This window comes from Pseudopodoces humilis, chromosome 8 (assembly GCF_049639895.1).
Source record: "Pseudopodoces humilis isolate 2021_Gansu_Grassland_sample_001 chromosome 8, ASM4963989v1, whole genome shotgun sequence".
In the NCBI taxonomy this organism is placed as follows: Eukaryota; Metazoa; Chordata; class Aves; order Passeriformes; family Paridae; genus Pseudopodoces; species Pseudopodoces humilis.
Genome location: NC_142207.1, coordinates 14,408,666 through 14,426,259, shown reverse-complemented (window position 1 = coordinate 14,426,259; position 17,594 = coordinate 14,408,666). Strand labels below are relative to the sequence as shown.

Genomic DNA, 17,594 nt, shown 5'->3' with positions numbered 1-17,594 from the left:
TCATTTTCTTAATTTTCATTTTTAATTCCACCTTCCCCACAAAGGTTGCCTTTCATCTTTACACTGCTTTCACTTCCAGTCCATATAGGCTCCATACCAGTGCTTCTAGTATCACCAATTCTAGGTCCTTGACTTCTGATCACAACCACCCAGACCTTCCTCCTTTCTGAGGATGTTATCAAAGAAAACACACCATCACAGAAAAACACAAAACACAAAACCCTGTCACTGCAGAACATTTAAGTCCGCTAATCGTGGCCTCATCTTTGGTCTGTTTGAGATGGAGTCAGTAGTGTTGGCTCAACAAGAGGGACTGTGAATGGACTTGTCATGGATGTCACAGGGCCTGGCACATTTCTTCATCAAAACCGATGTTAGCCAAAAAAAAAGGGGAAATGCAAATGAAAGAGGATGAATTAGACTAAGACAAAAATGGATTCTGGTAGATTAAGAAAGTCTCAGTGCCCATTCTGTTACTGACTGCAGGACCAAAGAGGTTTTTTTTAGTACTTTCTTTCTTCCTGATCCCACTTCAATTTTTGTGTGCTCTGTTTCACAGTTAAGTCCTTGAAAGCAACCAATGTGGCCCTGGCCATAATCTGCTTCAGGTAATTTACGATGGTACAATACAGCTGACTTAGCGAAGTCAATCATGACACCAGGAAGGTCCCATAAACAGTCTCAGAGCCAAGTTCGTGAACCAGGATTCAAGAGAATTGGATTTGAGCCCTCCTACCCTGCTTCTCAATCCTTAAGAGACCTTGAGGAAATAATTTTATCACCCTATCCAGCAGTACACATCTATAAAAAAGGGACCATAAAAATCCCATCCTTGACAGACTGACTGTTAGCATCAAGCCACCTGACAGAAAAAAGTCCTTGTAACTATGGCAAGGACAGCCACATAGCTAAAGTGAACAGATATCCAGGTGCAAGTCCCTTGCTCTGACACTGACTGTGCTTTTAATGCCACATAAAAATAATTTCCCTTTTTTTTTGTCATGTCATTATCACTGAACACACAGGTTGAAGTAAAAAGGGGCAGGGGATTGGGGGAAACTCCGATTTCTTTCTCTCTTTAGCCCTGCAAAGGCTGTAGGCATTCAGCGAAATCCAAAAAAAGGATTGTGGTAATTACCTCACCTGCCTTGCTCCAAAAATTGCCTCTTCACAAAAAACCTCATGCACTGCAGCTGCCCAAACTAAGACAACCCCAGACAATAATCCTGAGTTGTGCATTTTGCTTGATTTTTTTCCTCAGGCTATGCAGGTTAAGCAAAACAGACCCCATGAAGAAACCCAGGAGATACAGACAACTGCCTCTGAATACTGCCCCCACTCTGGACCACACAGCAGGGTGGGCTGGGGGAACACAGGTGATTCCCCACAGCACTGAACACAATTCACCTCCCTGTTACCTTCCTACCTGCTGAAAAATTCCTATTCTTGCTTGGCATCAGGCATTGTGATTTACCAAGCCTGGCAGAGGTTGGACACATCTTAAACTTGGAAATTTCAGGAAAGATTTAGGTGCATCTTTTCTTTTCCCCCTTCCTCCCTCACACAACAAGAATCAGCAATTTTGCAGAAGTGATTTGCATTTTCTCAAGCCAGTAATTTTTCATATCAAGGAAGTGTACGTGCCAAAACACATGTGAGCCTAGGCATGTAAGAAGCAACAGTAGTCTCCAACTTGCCCTTGAGAAACATTAGGCAGTAATAAGGTATTCATTCATAGGGAGAATGCTGTTCCCAGTCAGTGAACAGCTTCAGATGGGCCAAGATTTGGTCCTGAAGGAACTGTAAAACCCTGGGAGGAGCAAAGGTCAGATCCCCAGAAGTGATAAATTTAGCTCCTCACCTCAGCCACTTGATCAAATGCTATTGTTACCACTTTAAATCAGTTTGTTGACCAGAGGTCCCTCCAGGACCACAGAGTCCCAGTATATAATTTGCTCAACAGGCTAATTTAGAGATAATCTTGTATCCTAAAGACTTTTCCATCAAAGAACAATACTCCGGCTCCAAAGGAAAGGGGTGAGCACCCCTAATCTCACTGCTTCATGACTGGATTAGGTAATATGGATCTTCAGGTTCAGAAGGTGGAGCTGAGCTCCCTCAAATCCACCTGCCCCTGCTGAACCTCCTAAGGCCTGGCTGATTCAAAGGCTGCAATAAGCAGCCACATGATGAAGTCCCCCAGCCCTGAGCCTTTGCTCTCCAAAAAGTCATCACAGTTTATAAATTCTCTGAAATCAACACTGCACCATACAATGCTTAGCCCTTGTTTGTTCCACAGTGAATAACATAACTCCAGTGTTGGGCAACTTGACTTGCAGAAATCCAAACTGTCTGCTCCTCCCACCCCAAGGAATGCTCTTGCCTGCTTCTCCATTGTATGGTCTGGATGGCCATGGGTTTGGAAGGAGGACAAAGCAAAGACAAAGGGACAATACAGTGGTTTGAGACAGCAGCCTGGTCTCTCACGTTGCCATATCAGCTCAGCTGGTTATAATCTCCTCCACAAAATGAAATAACAAGCAAACGACTAATGACTGGAAGATGAGTGCGCCTTGCTGAGGCAACACAGCAGGGCAAAGGACCTTTGCCAAGAGCAGTGAGAGTCTTATTTCAGTGCTTGCATGAATACAGCTGCCATTTACCTATGTCCCCAGATTCCAGCATGCCTTCAGAAGGCTGCTGCGATGAAAAGGAAAAATCCTGTCCTCTTCTTCCACCAATTACTGCCTCCAGTTCGCCTTAGCTGCTCTGAACCCCATTTTCCTTTAATGAGCTAGGCCAGCCTGATGCTTGTCCTGCACAGCTGTTCACAAGCACCTATTAGAGATCTCTCAAGCACCCAGAAAAAGCAGCATGAACAGGATCAGCCAGGAAATCCCCAGATGGCCTAAGGGGAGGGAAAAAAAGCTGCATGATGCAACCTTGTGCTGAACTAAACCTGCCCTAACCAGTTCCCATTCAGAGTAGTTTCTTCCCCGGGCAAATGAATTTCTTCCCAAGACAGCTTTTTGTTCATGTGCAGATGTCCAGAGGCAGCTACCTCCTTGCCTTGTCTCCACCACTTATGCCACATCATCAATTATATTTAATGTTATTTCACTCCTGGCTTTGAGCAACAGCAGCTCTCATTTCAGGTAAGGACACACTCAGCCCCCTCTTTGTTTCCCCATCTCAGACCAAGCCTTCACTGTATCTTCTGAGAGCAACATTAACTTGTGACCAACCCTGTTCTTCCTTACATTCTGATGGAAAAAAACCAGTAGTTCAAACCCCTTCCACCATCAAAATTCCCTCATGGAACCTCTGGGGACTGCGCTTTCTGTGGCAGTTTAGTCTGAACTTGAGGGCTGTGTTGTGCTGCATTATCAAGAAACACTTGGAGAAAGGAAACTGGGTTCAAGGAGATGAGGAAGGAATCAGGAAAGTCTGATAGATGTCAACCTGCCATCAGCAGGGATGTAAGCAACAACTTTCAGGAGGTTGCAAACAATAGGACAGAAAAGGTGTGACAAGCCAGAAAAGGAATAATTGCATTAAAATGGCAAGATTTAGACCAAAATACTCTTGAACTGGGGGAGGATGAGGCCAGTTTTAACATGTCTTCTGCCCAAAATGACAATGGACTGGAGGGTTCTCCAGGGAGCAGAACAAGGAGGTTGTATGTTCAGGGGGCTGGCATGAATGAATTATTTCCATCTGGTTTTTCAACATCAAATTTGTAGTATTTTAAGTACAAAAATTATAGCATCTCTGCCAGCTTTTTAGAGTAATAAATAGTTTGAATGGCTCCGAAGATTATTATACCAGGCATGAGATGACTGAAACATGGGAAATCTCACCACTTACATTTAAAAAAACAGACTGAAAAAAATCACCCATAGGACCTAACTCCCACAGTCAGGCTAGAGAGACCGACAAGTGGCTACACATTTTCTCACCACCAAATCTTGTCCAGCCTAGCATGGAAATACCCAGAGACAGAGTTGGGCTGGAAAACCTACTGGTGCCAGAGAGTACCTGTGTGCCACTGCAGCTGGACAAGGCAGAGGAAGAAAAAGCACTTGGCACATCCTAATGATGGTGCAGGACAAGCCAGTAAGCCCTCAGTGATTGTCTCCCTTCTAAGAGACCTAAAGCCCAAAAGAAACATCAAAGACAAGGTTCCCCCTCCAGCATCCCCTGCTTTATCTCCTCACACTCACTGTTGAGTGTGTGACCTTCATGAGGGGAGCAGACAATGCTCATCCCAGAATAAGATCCAGGGAAGGACAGAATACAGACATCTCTGCAACAGAGCCTCCGCAACTCTCATCTCCCAGATCCTGAAACAGTGACTAATTAGAAACATCTTTAAATCCCCAGCTGGGGAGGTGCCTGAAAAGAGACAAAACATAAGGATGATGATGATATTTGTAACTGCTGTTACTTGTTATCATCTCAAAATGTTGACAGCAGCTCTTAGCAAGCACGTGAATAGCTTACATGCACTAATTCTCTCTTAAAAAGCATGTGTTTAACCCTCATCAGAGACAGCACTTCTCCATTCCACATGAAACCTCAGGAATTGCCAAAATGATTTAAAGCCCTAGCAAACAAGAGCTCTTGAAAGTGATAATCAACCCCCTCTTGCCCACACATGACTCTCAAGGTCTGTTTCTCATGCTCTACAGTTTCCAGCTGGGACCCATCAGCAAGCTATCAATTGCCCCTTACATACAGATGAACAGGTAATTAGTTAAATGACCTAATTAATATTAATACACTTGAGTGATATAACTAACAAAGCTTGATCTTTTTAAGGAGCTTTATGTATCTTTCCTGAGAGCATGCTTTTGAGTGCATTGCTGGTTCTCTGATATCTAATACTGGCTGAGTTTTGGCTTCAGCCCCTTAGGAGACACGAACAAGGTACAGTCCTACCACCCAGCAACTATGTCCATAAAAGCCATAGGAAACCAGTATCTTAGAGCTCAATCCCTCCACTGAATTTTCCGGTTCAGAAGTTTTCAGGGTAGCCATAGAGACAAAGATAATCCACACGTGCCCACACACAGGCTCTCTTGGAAGAAAGCCAGGCTCAAAGTGGGACAGCCAGTGCATTGCTTTAATACAAGAAAGAGAAGTCTTTACTGAGTGCAAGAGCCAAACAAGGACCATGTTTGCACTTAATTGCCCAGATGCCCTCTCAACAGAGTTAATACAGCATGGCACACTGTAGAGGTGTTAAAGGGGAAAGATTTGCACTTTGACTGTCATCAGATGCTCTGGATGCATGAAGTGTGCATTCATATGATGGGGATTAAAGAAAAAAAAAAAAAAAAGTAAGATTTGGAAGTTGTAAGGGGTGGGGGAGAGAAAAAGAACAGGCACAGTGAACTCAGCCTCATAAAACACATGCATGCACTCACCTGCACCAAGTGGGGACGTGGAGAGCCCCGGTGCCAGGTCCTGGAGCAGCACAGGGGATCCTGCCCTCCCCATCCCCGGGGCTCAGGCGGTGGCACAAACAAGCAGGGACAGACACGTTGGGGAGCAGCCCGCAGGGAAGCACAAAGCCAGTTGCTCACCACACAAAGCCTGAAGGCAAGGCTTGCTCGGTGCCCGCCTCCAGCTGCTGCACAAGGGGAGCCAGGGGACACGGCCCCTGTGCCCGCAGTGCAGCACCCACAGCAGCCCCACACACGGGAATGGCATCTTCTGCTCCGGACACCATCCAGCCTTGGAGGTGTTCCCGCATCTCCATGACTCCAGCACATCACATATGGAGGAAACCCAGGGAGAGCGCTGGATCAAGCAGGAGAAATTAAGTTTGAATTCATTTACAGTAATTTTAGGACCCAAATGAAATACAGCAGGCCCAGGGGACCTGGCTGGCTGGCTGGGCTGGCCTCACCACAACTGCGAAATTCAGGGGTACCTTCTGCAGCAAAGAACTCCTTCCAGCTCCAGTGTCTGCCATTAGTAACATTTGCCCCTGTGCCCCACTACCCAGGAGACTGCCGAAGTAGTAACTAATTCAAATACTCCACAAGTTTTCTACTCTGTTCAGGCTGGGACAGCTTTCAAGGAACATTGTCAAGGCAGATATAGCCCAAAAAATCCCAACCACACACATCACACCCCCAGCCTGAACCCTTCAAAAAGTGAGAGAGAGGAAAGGAAAAAGCTGTGTCAGGATGGAGGACACAGCATGAAGGGTGCAAGCACAGGCACATCAACAGCTCCTAGGAAAGAAGAGGGGGTTGAAACACAGCCCAGACCTGCTGCTTAGCAGCTGGGATTTAACACTTGCTGCAGCAAGAGAAATTAGTAACAGAAATCAGCACAGAGAAGGATGGGGGTGTCAGGTTCAACGCAGGGCTTCAACAAGGGAGAGCAGCAAAAGTCATCTTTAGGGAAGTGTTGGTTTGGCTTCTTCTATTTTGTTTTATAGTTTTCAGGAGTGTATCTTCATACTCTTGATCACAGTCCCAGGAGTTTATACCCTCCCTTAGATCTTACTCCACCATCTTGGTGCATCTCCAAGGCATGAACACCCTGGAAACATGAACAGCAAGTGAATTCTTATTATTTTCTCTGCTGGAGCTCTTAGGGATTTGACAGAAAATGCTTTTGTTAATGGCAACAGCTAGCTTTATCAGCTGTCATTCCTACCACTGATCCAAACAGAGCATTTATTGAATGCATTTATTGAATGGGAGGAGTAAAATAAAAATCCACACCCCACGAACATTTGCCTCACTAAACATGCTGGTGCTGCCCAGGCATTACCCCCTGCATGGCTCCTTCACCACACTGACCCATTCTCCCCTGGGGAGAGAGGAGGGGGCAACAGGTGACAGTGAGCGACACTTCAGGAGCCACACTCACCATTTTTGCAGGACATCCCCATACTCCTTTGCAGATCCTCTGCAAACACCAGGCTCTGCAGGGAGAGTGGACAGGAGGAGCCTTCCCTGCCATCCCACCTGGTGCACATGCATGAATTCCCTGACCTGAGAGCAGCAGTGGTATAAGGCTGCTCCCTACTTTTATCTCAAACCACAAGCCTTTATCTCTATTTTGTCTCCCCTGAGGGAGCTCTCCTCCTCCAGCTGAGGAGGGGAGCTACAGAGCAGCTTTAGTGGGCACCTGGCATCCAGCCAGGACCAACCCACCACAGACAGGCAGCACACATAGGCTCCTCTTTAAAATTTAACCGGTGCCAGCAGCCGCTCAGGTTCCTGTTGCAGGTGGCAGAGCTCCCTACATCAGGATGAGCAGTGAGCACCTCCATCCCACATCTGAAATAATTTGGGAAAAATGCAACATTAGCTCAACTACCACCCATCTGAGCAGATACTCATGTAGTGAAGGCTCCTGAGATTTTCCCCAATACCTGCGCACGTCAGTCACACTTCAGGTTGTGACTGCAGAGAATCACACAGTCCCATTCTTCCAAGATTTCCTCCTGCAAGAAATGTGAACCACTTGACTTTCCCACACAGATGAAGGGAGGAAAGCCAAGACGCCAAGCAACCGCAGGCTCTCAGAAAAGAATTCATGATGAAAAATGATGGCTTTTCCTCTCAAAAAGTGTGACCTTAAACTGGGAAGAATTTGGGAAGAACCTCGCTGTGCACTGCAGCCCCTCACTCCACGGAGTGCACCTACACATTAGAACTCTTGCTAAAGCATATCAAGTCAATGAAGACACTCAGCAGGAGCCTAGTTGGGCTGGTGGACAAAAGGGAGGAGGCAGGGAAAAACTGTGACAAATTGAAAATTCATCATGGATTGCGTAACTGCATGAATAATTCCTTTCAAGCCATAAGAGATTACTGCAAAAGAGGTAGCTTGCTGCAGTCCCTCAGCTCCGTTTAATGAAAGAACTCCCAGACGGGTGGTTTGGGTATTTGGGGGTTTTTTTTTGGTGGGGTTTTCTGGTTTGTTTTAACAAAAAAAAAAAAAAAAAAAAAGCTCAATTGCAAGATGCAGCTGATCTTCTATCAGCAGAGAAGAGCTAGTGGAACCAACCAAACAGGTGACACTGATAGATTTCCCTACCCTGGTAGAACAAGAATTTGCTCAAAATGTCTCTTTTGCTAGAGACAATTTTTCATTCATGAAAACAACAGAAGAGATGCTCATTGGTGGGGAAGGAAGCTATGAAAAATACTTTCTCTAAGCCACTGAGACTTATGAAAGCATCAGGAAAGAGGAATTGGTGAAAAGAAGAAAGGGACTGGAAAAGTCCCAACAGTAAGATATACTTAAACTACTGAGCGTCATGCCCGGAAGCAGGGAAACCCCATGTATAAAACAATATCTCAAATATATATATATAAAACTATATATCAAATCTGGAACCACTTAGCTCAGGAAGGGTCCCATCCCCTGCATCTCCCAACTGCCATGGAATGCTTAGGCTTTTTCTATATGCCAAATTGAATTCTGCAATAATCTCTTCTGGTCCTTCCTGTAACAAGCAATAGGACAAGAGAAAATACCTTTAAGCGGTAGCAAGGGAGATTTAGATTGGATATCAGGAAAAATTTCTTCATGGAAAGGGTTACCAAACATTGGAACAGACTGCCCAGGGAAGTGGTAGCATCGCCACTGAAGGTATTTAAAAGATATGGTGCTTAGAGACATGGTTTAGTGGTGAACTTGGCAGTGCTGGGTTTACAGTTGAACTCAATGATCTCAAGGGCCTTTTCCAACCTAAATGATTCCATGATTTTGGGGCAGAAAGTGCACCATTTCCCAAAGACAGCCAGGCATCTCAGAAGCAGAGTAGCATCTTGACCTTTAAGCACACACACAGATGCCCTGATATCTAATATTCTAGATGAACCCATGCTGCAGCTTTCCTCTCCAAATAGACACTAACAGGGCCTTTCCTCCTTTATGTGGTCAGTGATTTTTACCAACCTTTGAAAATTAAAATCATTGGTCAGACCCCACCAGCAGGGAGTTGGTCAACGGATCCAAAAACTAGTGGGAAAGAGAAAACCTTTATAGAAAACCGACTAAAATTCATTCTGTCCTGTGGGATCTTTAGGAGCCAAGCCCACTGGCTTTGGAGCTCCCTCCTTGAATTCCACATATTTTACACTATTTGCCTAAAACCAGATCCCCAACTCTCTGCCAAGCCCTCCTAATCCATCAACTTTGAGGCCAGGACTGCAGCCCACTCCATAAGTTCCTCCTTTCTTCCATGCAGCCCCAGCTTCTCCTCCTCTTCCCTGAACATCACTCCCACAACTGCTCATTACCCATTTTTCTACTTCACCTCAGTTCCCCTCTTCTTGCTTCCCACATGAACATCATGAGCTCTAACTCCCCACCTAGCCAACCTCAGGTCCCATTTTCTTCAGGAGTGCCTGTGTATCTAACCCGAGCTCCAGGACCAGACAGGAAGACCAGAGAAAAGGACAAGGTGGCAGGCTGAGTAGTATGTAGGCTGCTGCTTATTGGGAGGGTGGGAGAGGACCTCTTTTCCCCTATTTGGGGATAGGGGTGTGTGAAAGGGGTTCCGGATTGCTTCTTTCTCCAGCCCTTCCCTGGCATAAGCGCTTTGGCAGCTCAGTGCTTCCCACCCACTCAGGATGGCTCTGAGCACACTCGTTCCTTCCAGGTGATGTTGCTCCACGTACTCCCATACCAGCCCACTCCAGACACTGCTCATGTGGCAGAGCCAAGCCTCTGCATCCTCCTGTCCAGCCGGGCTGGGGTGTGAGCAGTAAATCCCATGGCTGGCCCCCAGCTGGGGAGCAGCTGTGCTCACAAGTGCTGACTCAGGCATGAGCAACACCAGCACAAGGGCATCGCCTGCCCTTGGCATCCAGGGCCAGACAGCCGGCAGCCTGGGCCCAGAACATGCTCTGCCCTGGTGAATCACACACCAACCCCGGCAAGTCCTTTCAAGACCCATCAGTCACCAGAGGGGAAAAAAAAATACATGCACACAAAGTAATTAGAGGTGTAACCCTCTCCCCTCCCTCTGTGCAGGCTTAATGCTTCCTTTGTCCAGGCACGTTTGCCTTGCTAAGTCATGCTTCAGGACAACTTTCTTGACAGAAAACAAAGGTTAATTAATATTAAAAAAAAAAAAAAAAGAAAGAAAGAAAAAGAAAAAAAATCACACAGAAGCCATTAAAATGGCCACCCTCTCAGCACAGCTCTCTACTCACACTCTTCCTTCTTGGAAACAGAGCACTGACCCATGGCAATGACCCCTGCAAAAAAGCCAAACTGCACACAACCAACTCAGGGCTGTCCACACTCCGGTGATGGAAGGGTGGGAAACGAGCCAGCAGAGCAGATCAGAGCCACAGCAATGTTCAAACCTGAGGGCTGTAATCCACCTCACTCACAGAAGTCCCAGCCTCACTGACCATTTGCCTCCAGCTAATTCAAAACCTTCTCCTGGCAGCTCGGTGGCACACATCCTGTGACCTGCTGGAGCTCTGCTACCCGCTGCACCAGCAGCTCTGAGGAGTTCATACAGAGGAAGGATACCAACTCCAGATACAGATATTCTGCTCCCATCCCTCCTCACCTAAGCAGCTGAAACCACAACAGTCATTTCCAATTTATCACCTACATTATCAAATGCTTCACCTCCATGGTGGAAGTCCCTCATTACAGCACACACATGAGAAAAACAGGTAGAAGTCTGCTTCAAACCTGCACTCTCCAAGTGCAAAAATATCTCTTCCAGATACTCCTCCAATTCACCTCGGACACACATAAGCCCTTCCGATCCAGCTGGCTCAAGAGCAGTGGTGAAAGCACACACGCACACGCATGCTCGCCAGCCAGCTCATTAAATCTAATTAGACAGTCTTCCACAGGGAATTTTGAAATTCATATCCAGCAATTACTGCGTCCTGTTCTTTCCTCAACCCTCTGGATGCGTGAGCATGATTATTCACCAAATGAAAAATAAAAATTAATATGAAACTTCAGAGAGTTGCCATATGTGCACATTATCACAGGTGCACTGTAACTTAATCGGTGTTCCTGCTGAGAGATGAATATGGTAGCAACACAGGGAAAGAACACTCAAGCCTCAGCTTTAGATCCAAATGTCTCCAAGAAACTGACAATATGTAACCATAAGTTCTCCCCAGTAACTTTATAAAAAATTTGTCCTGCTGACTTTCTGCTGTGTAAGGTGTGAAGCCACACATGCACAAGACCACCGGCAATCATGAAGATAACTAACCCGAAGTGCAGAGGGACTGATCCTTGATGAATTCAAGGAAAATGTAACAGTCATCTCCATGTGTGTCTAGAATAGGAAAATTGTCATTTCATAACTGATATACCATGTATAGGATGTAAGAGGGCTCAGCACTGAAGTTGAGGGTCCCATGCATTCCCCAAAGTGTTCCCCATCCCCAGCTCTAGGGACATTCCCTCTGCTCACAGAAGATTCCTTTACCGCTTCTGCTTTACTGTATCAATTCATGACAAAAAAAAATTGCTCATCTGGCTTGTTTACACAGAGGAAGCTTGATCTGAATCACTTTCACAGTAGAGTAGCTAAACCACAGAATGCCAACTCGACAGAGCATCCCTCCTTTAAGTCTGCCTTCTCATTTGCAGGGAGAATGCTGCTCATTTTCAACAAGGAGCACTTCAACTCCCAGCAAATGTCTTGCATTGAAACATCTATAGATAAAACTAATCCAGAGTATGTACACATCATTAATTCCTGAGAGTCCCTCAGCTTCCAGACTCAGCAGCCTCTCATCATGCCTGATCCAGAAAATCCCAGATGAGTTCAGTAAACTCCTGGTTATCTTGCTCATGTGAAAGCACACCAGCAGATTTCACCAGGAGATACCAACAGCATTGCTCCACTGCAGCAGCCTACAGAAGGTATTCAGTAGACAAAATAAGCATCTATTCTGGAGCCCACCATTTCATTAAGCTCATTGTTAGGGTGATTTGTCACCCAGAACAGCTCTTCTGAAAGCAAAGAAATGCTGTCCTTCTGAACACGCATAAAATATTTAAAAATATTTCTTTTACACTGAAGGGGTCATAGTCTGGTCTGGTCTCTCCATGGCCAGGTCTGAAGAACCAAACCCAACCCACACACCACTTTGGACACTGCAGCTACATTCCTTTGATCCCAGCAGCAGTAGGAACTAATTTCACCTTCAGAAACTACTTCCTTTTAGGTAAGCTTTACAAATGTTTTTAACAAACAAGGATCAGAAGCAACTTCAGACACACATGAATGAACCACTGAAAGCTGAGGAGCATTTGACACTCCAAACCCCAGTATGCAGCATGGCGGGAGAGGTCTCACTTGACCATGCCATATTCCACTCCTGCTAAGGGCAATGCTGAGCTTCCCAGGACAAGGCCCTGAACAGAGGCCTCCGACCTCAGCTGATGTGTCTCACTGACAGAAACATTCTTCTTCCGTGTATCATGAGTACTCTGCCTCCAGCTCTCCACGCCCTGGTGACTCTGAATGAAGACCACCCCCAGACTCATCGCTGCATTTGGCTGCACAGTGAGGCACTCTGGAGAAAAGCCTCTTACAACAGTGTGTAGGGCAAAATAGAACTCCAGTCCTTCTCCCCAAAATCCTGCACAGGACCAACCTCACCAGCAGCAACAGCTGCAGCCTGACTATGCTCAAGGAGCAGCTTTACTTGATGCCACAGAGCCATCAGCCTTGGGAGCCCGGGGAGCTAGCACAGCCCTTCTGCCATGGTGCAGTGGGGTCACCCCATCCAGCCACATCGATGCACAGAGACATTTCAGTGCACACAAAGAGGTACAAGTGGCTGTGTGTCTGTCTGGGCATGCAAACTGGTAATTTCATGTCAGCCACTAAAGACAGAACACAGATGTGACAGCAAAAAAGCCGCCTAAACTACGTTCAGCAAAGAAACTGCCATGACCCTTCTCAGATACACTTTGGGTCAAATCCAGCTGCAGGCAAGGATTATGGAAAGACTCCCGCTGGCCTTCTGGGAGCTGCATATGATCTTCATGTAGATGCACTTGCACAGGGCACAACTAGTTCAGTGCAAGGTTGGTGCTGTTCAATGAGTTTGCAAGCTCAGCTAGTGAAGCCAAAGGGTTTGCAATTTCCATAAAGCAAGTTTTTTCACTCTTGCTCTTTCAGGTCTTAAAGACACATGCAAAAAGGAAAAAAAGCCAACAAATAAAAATCCAACCACAACAGCAACAACAAAAAAAAAAAACCTCTTACATTAAAGCAGAAAAAATCATGGAATATAATGGACTAATACAACCATCATTTATATGGATGGATGATGAATATTCATAGAATTTGCCTTTGTTTTCCTTGTTGATTAAGTATTTAACTTAGATTCCTACTGTTGACAGAATTGCAAGTCCTAAAATCTACAGGATGACAAGTATCCACCTAGGGCTAGTGCACACAGCTACCCTGAGCAAGCTGTTCAGATTTAGTGATTATTCTAATGGTAAAATTTTGTCAGAGAAACTACAGTTTCAATTTTAAAGAACATAAGAAATTAACGGTGAACTGCAGCACCCAAGTTAGTGAATAGCTGTCAAAACAAGGAAAAAAAAACCAAAAAAGCCACACCCAAAACATTTTCACCAGTAAGATCTTTCAGAAGATCAAGATTATAGCACGTTGATACAGCCAGTGACAGAAGGAAACTACTAAAAAAAAGAAAATCCAAAATAGTTTTCCATAATTTTTGTGACCTTACATTAGATGATTTTTTGTTGCCCACAGTCAGAAACAGCAGTAACATACTCCCAAACTTTCTTCCATTTTGATCTGACAATTATGAATTGTAGTAAAGACTTTTAATAAAAAGGAGAACCTGTAAAAATTGAAACACAATGCAACAAAATGCTTAGCTGTATTACAAAAGTGGCTTTGCTCTGCAAAAGTGTTGTTTCAGCAAGAAAAATAGAAGATAATAAGACATTTATTCTGGCTACTGGAAAATACAGATGTTAGTCCTAGATCATATCCTGTTACAAACAAAAGCTAAGGGAGGGGAAAAACTTTTTAAAAGTATTGGAGTCACAACAGCTTCTTCACAGAGACAGAGAGAAGCAACTTGAATATAAATAAGTGTCCAAAATAGGTCAGCACTCTTTTCTTGGCCACTGAAGTCTGATACTTTTCACTTGAGGTTATCCCGGCCGGTGGTGGCACACAGTCTGCAGGGACAGAGGCTGAGGGCAGACAGGGCTCTGAGCTCGGTGGGAGTCACAGCCCTGCTGCTGCCCACAGCTGTGTGCCAGGACCTGCATTCCCCTGACCGCAGTTCCTTCCAGCCTAACCTCACTCCCCTCCAGGAGGATGCTCCGTGCCCACACTTTTGACCTCATCAAGCAAGAGGTGTGATAAGAGACGGTGTTTTCCCCAGCCCCTACGAAGACCCGCCAGCTCCATGCATTCAGCCCCGAGCACCCCTGGCAGGAAGCTTCTCTCTGGGCCAGGAGAGGATTGGGCCCTGCACCACACAGCTATGCTGTGTTTGCCTTCCCAGCAAAGGTTACAGTCCCTTAAACCAAACTCCAGAAAGCAGTTTTAGACCCAAAAATCGGGCCTTGAGGTGCAGAGCATGCACCTCAGCTGCTCTGCCACTGCTTCCACGGGGAAGCTGGTAGGAGCATCAGGCTGCAGGAGAGCCACAGGTTCCCTCTCCCTCCTTAAGGAAAAAACCGAACAAGTTATTTCTACAGCACTGAGAGGCAAGCCTGCCAGTCCAGCCTCGGCAGCATTCCTGTCTAGCTCAGCTTGTTTACCACCAATAAAAAGCCCATTAGTTGCACAATGCGCCTGTTTAAAATAACTCAAAAAAAATCATCACTGGCAAATTAGTAAGACATTAGGACATGCAGACACCTCAGCATGGCGTTATGAAAACCACAGAGGAGTCAGACTTCCCTCAGGAGCTTTTCCCAAGGAAGACAATTCCAAAGATTTCTCTCCCTTTGAGTGGGCCCATGTAACTTTGAAAGGCTCAGGACCAAAACACAGCAGTGACCCAGTCAACTGACCCAAGGTTTCCAACCAAGTGACTTCCAGAGAAATTAAATTTACCAGGCTCAAATGCTGCCGGTTTGCACTAATGAGAGCACAAGGTCCCCCCTTCACAAAGGGCCAGCCAGCAGAGAAGGCTGAAATGGCATGAGGTATTCCCAAAACCTCACACCCCTGACCAGGGTCTGATCCAGCAGCAGCTGACTCAGCACACTCCCCTCCCCAGCCATCAAAGAACCCTGCTGTAAAACCATTTCTCATTAAAGGCAAAAGGAAGCATGAGGTGAATCATAAGCTGCCCTCCTTTAAGGGCTGCTCACATAACTGCTACATAAAAAATAACCAGCTCCCAGGCCAGTCCCTGACCATTCTGTGACACAAACACAAAATCTATCCTCGCTACCTACCACACACACACCACTGCTCTCCAGCTAAGCCCACAGCAGCACAGCTCAGACCTTGCAGGCAGGGCTTACAGTGCCTCTTCTCACCACTGCCTCCAAATTTGTGCAATTCAGAGGTCACTGCAAAGCTAACCCCAGGGTTCAAGCAGTGCAAAGAGTGGAGGCCTGCCTGGCTTCTCACATGCCTCCTCAAGCGCCCAAAACCCAGGAGATAAGGGCAAAGGTAGAACAAGTTCAGGAAGGTGGATTTTAGGCAGAAGAGCTGAGGATTTTTACAGTACTGTCCCTCTCAGCAAACTCCTCTAGATGCTGAGCAACCCCAGGAGCTGCTTTAAACACTCAAGAGTAATACTGCTTTTCCTCTTGAGTCCAGTCCATTTACAGGGAGGCTGCCCTGTAAATCCATAGCATTGCCACCAACCTCACCATTAACTAAGAGGGAAAACCAGAAGACACCACTTTGCAAGGATGTAACCTGATTTCCTATCTCTCCACAAAACAGTGGGTTGTCTGCGACTCCTCTGCAATTTCTGCCTTTCCTCCACGTGAGCACCTGTGTGATCCCAGCCATCTCTCTCCTCAGCCCCTCAAGAAGCTTCTTTGGGAGAATGCCAAGCAGAGATATGCATCGAGAACACTGCATTTGTGAAATGGGATAAGGATCCTGCTGACAAGGGGATAAGAGGGGATTTCAAGAACAGCTGCAAATATCCAAAGTGGTGATTTAACTTTTCACAGGAGAAAACTTTCTCTTCCCATGCCCACAAAAACAGAGAATGTATTTTTCAGATAATGCACTCAATCCTCCAGATTTGTATGAATGAAAATGGGGTCACACAAGGAGGTGAACAAGCACTAAGCTAAAGCCTGGGTGAAAGTATAATCTCTGGATACAAGAAACAAAAACATCCATCACCACAGAGGTTTCCCAATATTTGTATTACCTATGTGGCAAAGAATTCTGCTACAGAGCCCCGAACACCAAATACTCCCAAACAAAACCCAAATGCCACATCACAAACACTCCCCATCTCCAGTCTGGAGGATAACAGCTATAGCTATAACTATCTGTCTATCTATCTATCTATATATATATGTAACTATATATATATATATTCAGCTGGGACTTGATGAAGACAACAGAGGAGCAAGAACTACAACTAAATTAGTACCCAGTGTTTTGGCTGGGATGATGCTCAGTGATCAGTTGTGATCACCTCCATCTGGAAATGGGTGGGAACCACTCCCCTTTCATTGTTTCTGAAACCTGCATTAATATTTTAAAGCTGCACTCAGGAATAGTTTTCCCACTGCCAACAAGCCCCTTCCACAATGGCTAAACAAGTAACACCAGCAAGGTTACAGTCAGAAAGAGCTTAATGTATTGAGGTTCCTACCAGGTATCCTACCAGATATGTTTTTTAACAAATAACAAAGGAGGGTGCTTAAAATTAGACACCATGGTGGCCAGTGACCCACTCTGCCCATCCCTACTGCATTTAATGCATCCAAAACAGCTTTAGGGGAGAGAGCAGAAGAGGTGACTCCACTCCAGCAGATCTCACACCAGATAAGGGTATCACAATTGTCTGTGCCCTGGTGCTGCCAGGCAACATGCCAGCACAAACAGCATGCAGGTGCTCCAGCTGCTTCAACAGCATCACAACCACATCCTTGGGATGGATCCAGGCCATGCCCTGCCAGCTGAGCCACACACGACCATCTCTGGTGCTCATGGCCATGGAAACTGAGCTTCCATTTGCCCTTCTTAGGCTGGTTTGGGGTGCAGGGCCAGCACAGGGGAGGTGGGTGGGAGTGCAATCCCCAGGAGTCTGCAATAAAGGAGATCTGTGTGGCTGGCCAGTGTGAGGTCTCCTGGGAACAGCCCTTTTACTGGGCTCCAGATGCTGTGGAGTGATTGCTTATATGAAGGCAGGGGAGGCCTCTTTACTGTTTCTCATTTCCTCTTTTTTTTGCTTCCCCCCCCCATTTCCTGGTTTTGTTCAGAAGCACAAGAGAGTCATTCATCATTTTTCTTCCAGCACAAGGAGCGCTCTCACCTCCCCCTCACCCCTAAATCCCTCCCCACCAGGAAAGGGCACACGTTCTCCAGCCAAAAAGGCTCTCACAGCAGGGAAGGCAAAGCTCCCCAGCTCCTG

The 17,594-nt window shown here is 46.0% G+C and overlaps 1 protein-coding gene across 6 annotated transcripts in view; it reads right to left on the bottom strand.

Moving 5' to 3' along the window:
- Nucleotides 1–17,594, bottom strand: part of IGFBP2 (insulin like growth factor binding protein 2) — a 58,327-nt gene that overhangs the window by 24,296 nt on the left and 16,437 nt on the right. The window contains exon 1 of one of the 6 annotated variants that reach the window (XM_088059275.1): nt 6,892–6,913. The exons of 2 other annotated variants lie outside the window; for them this stretch is intronic. In XM_088059275.1, coding sequence (XP_087915401.1) covers nt 6,892–6,913 — 22 coding nt within the window. Of the gene's footprint in view, nt 1–2,663; nt 2,742–4,038; nt 4,154–4,223; nt 4,349–6,891; nt 6,914–17,594 lie in introns of those variants that run through there. 3 more of the 6 variants (XM_088059276.1, XM_088059274.1, XM_088059277.1) reach the window with 3 other exon arrangements.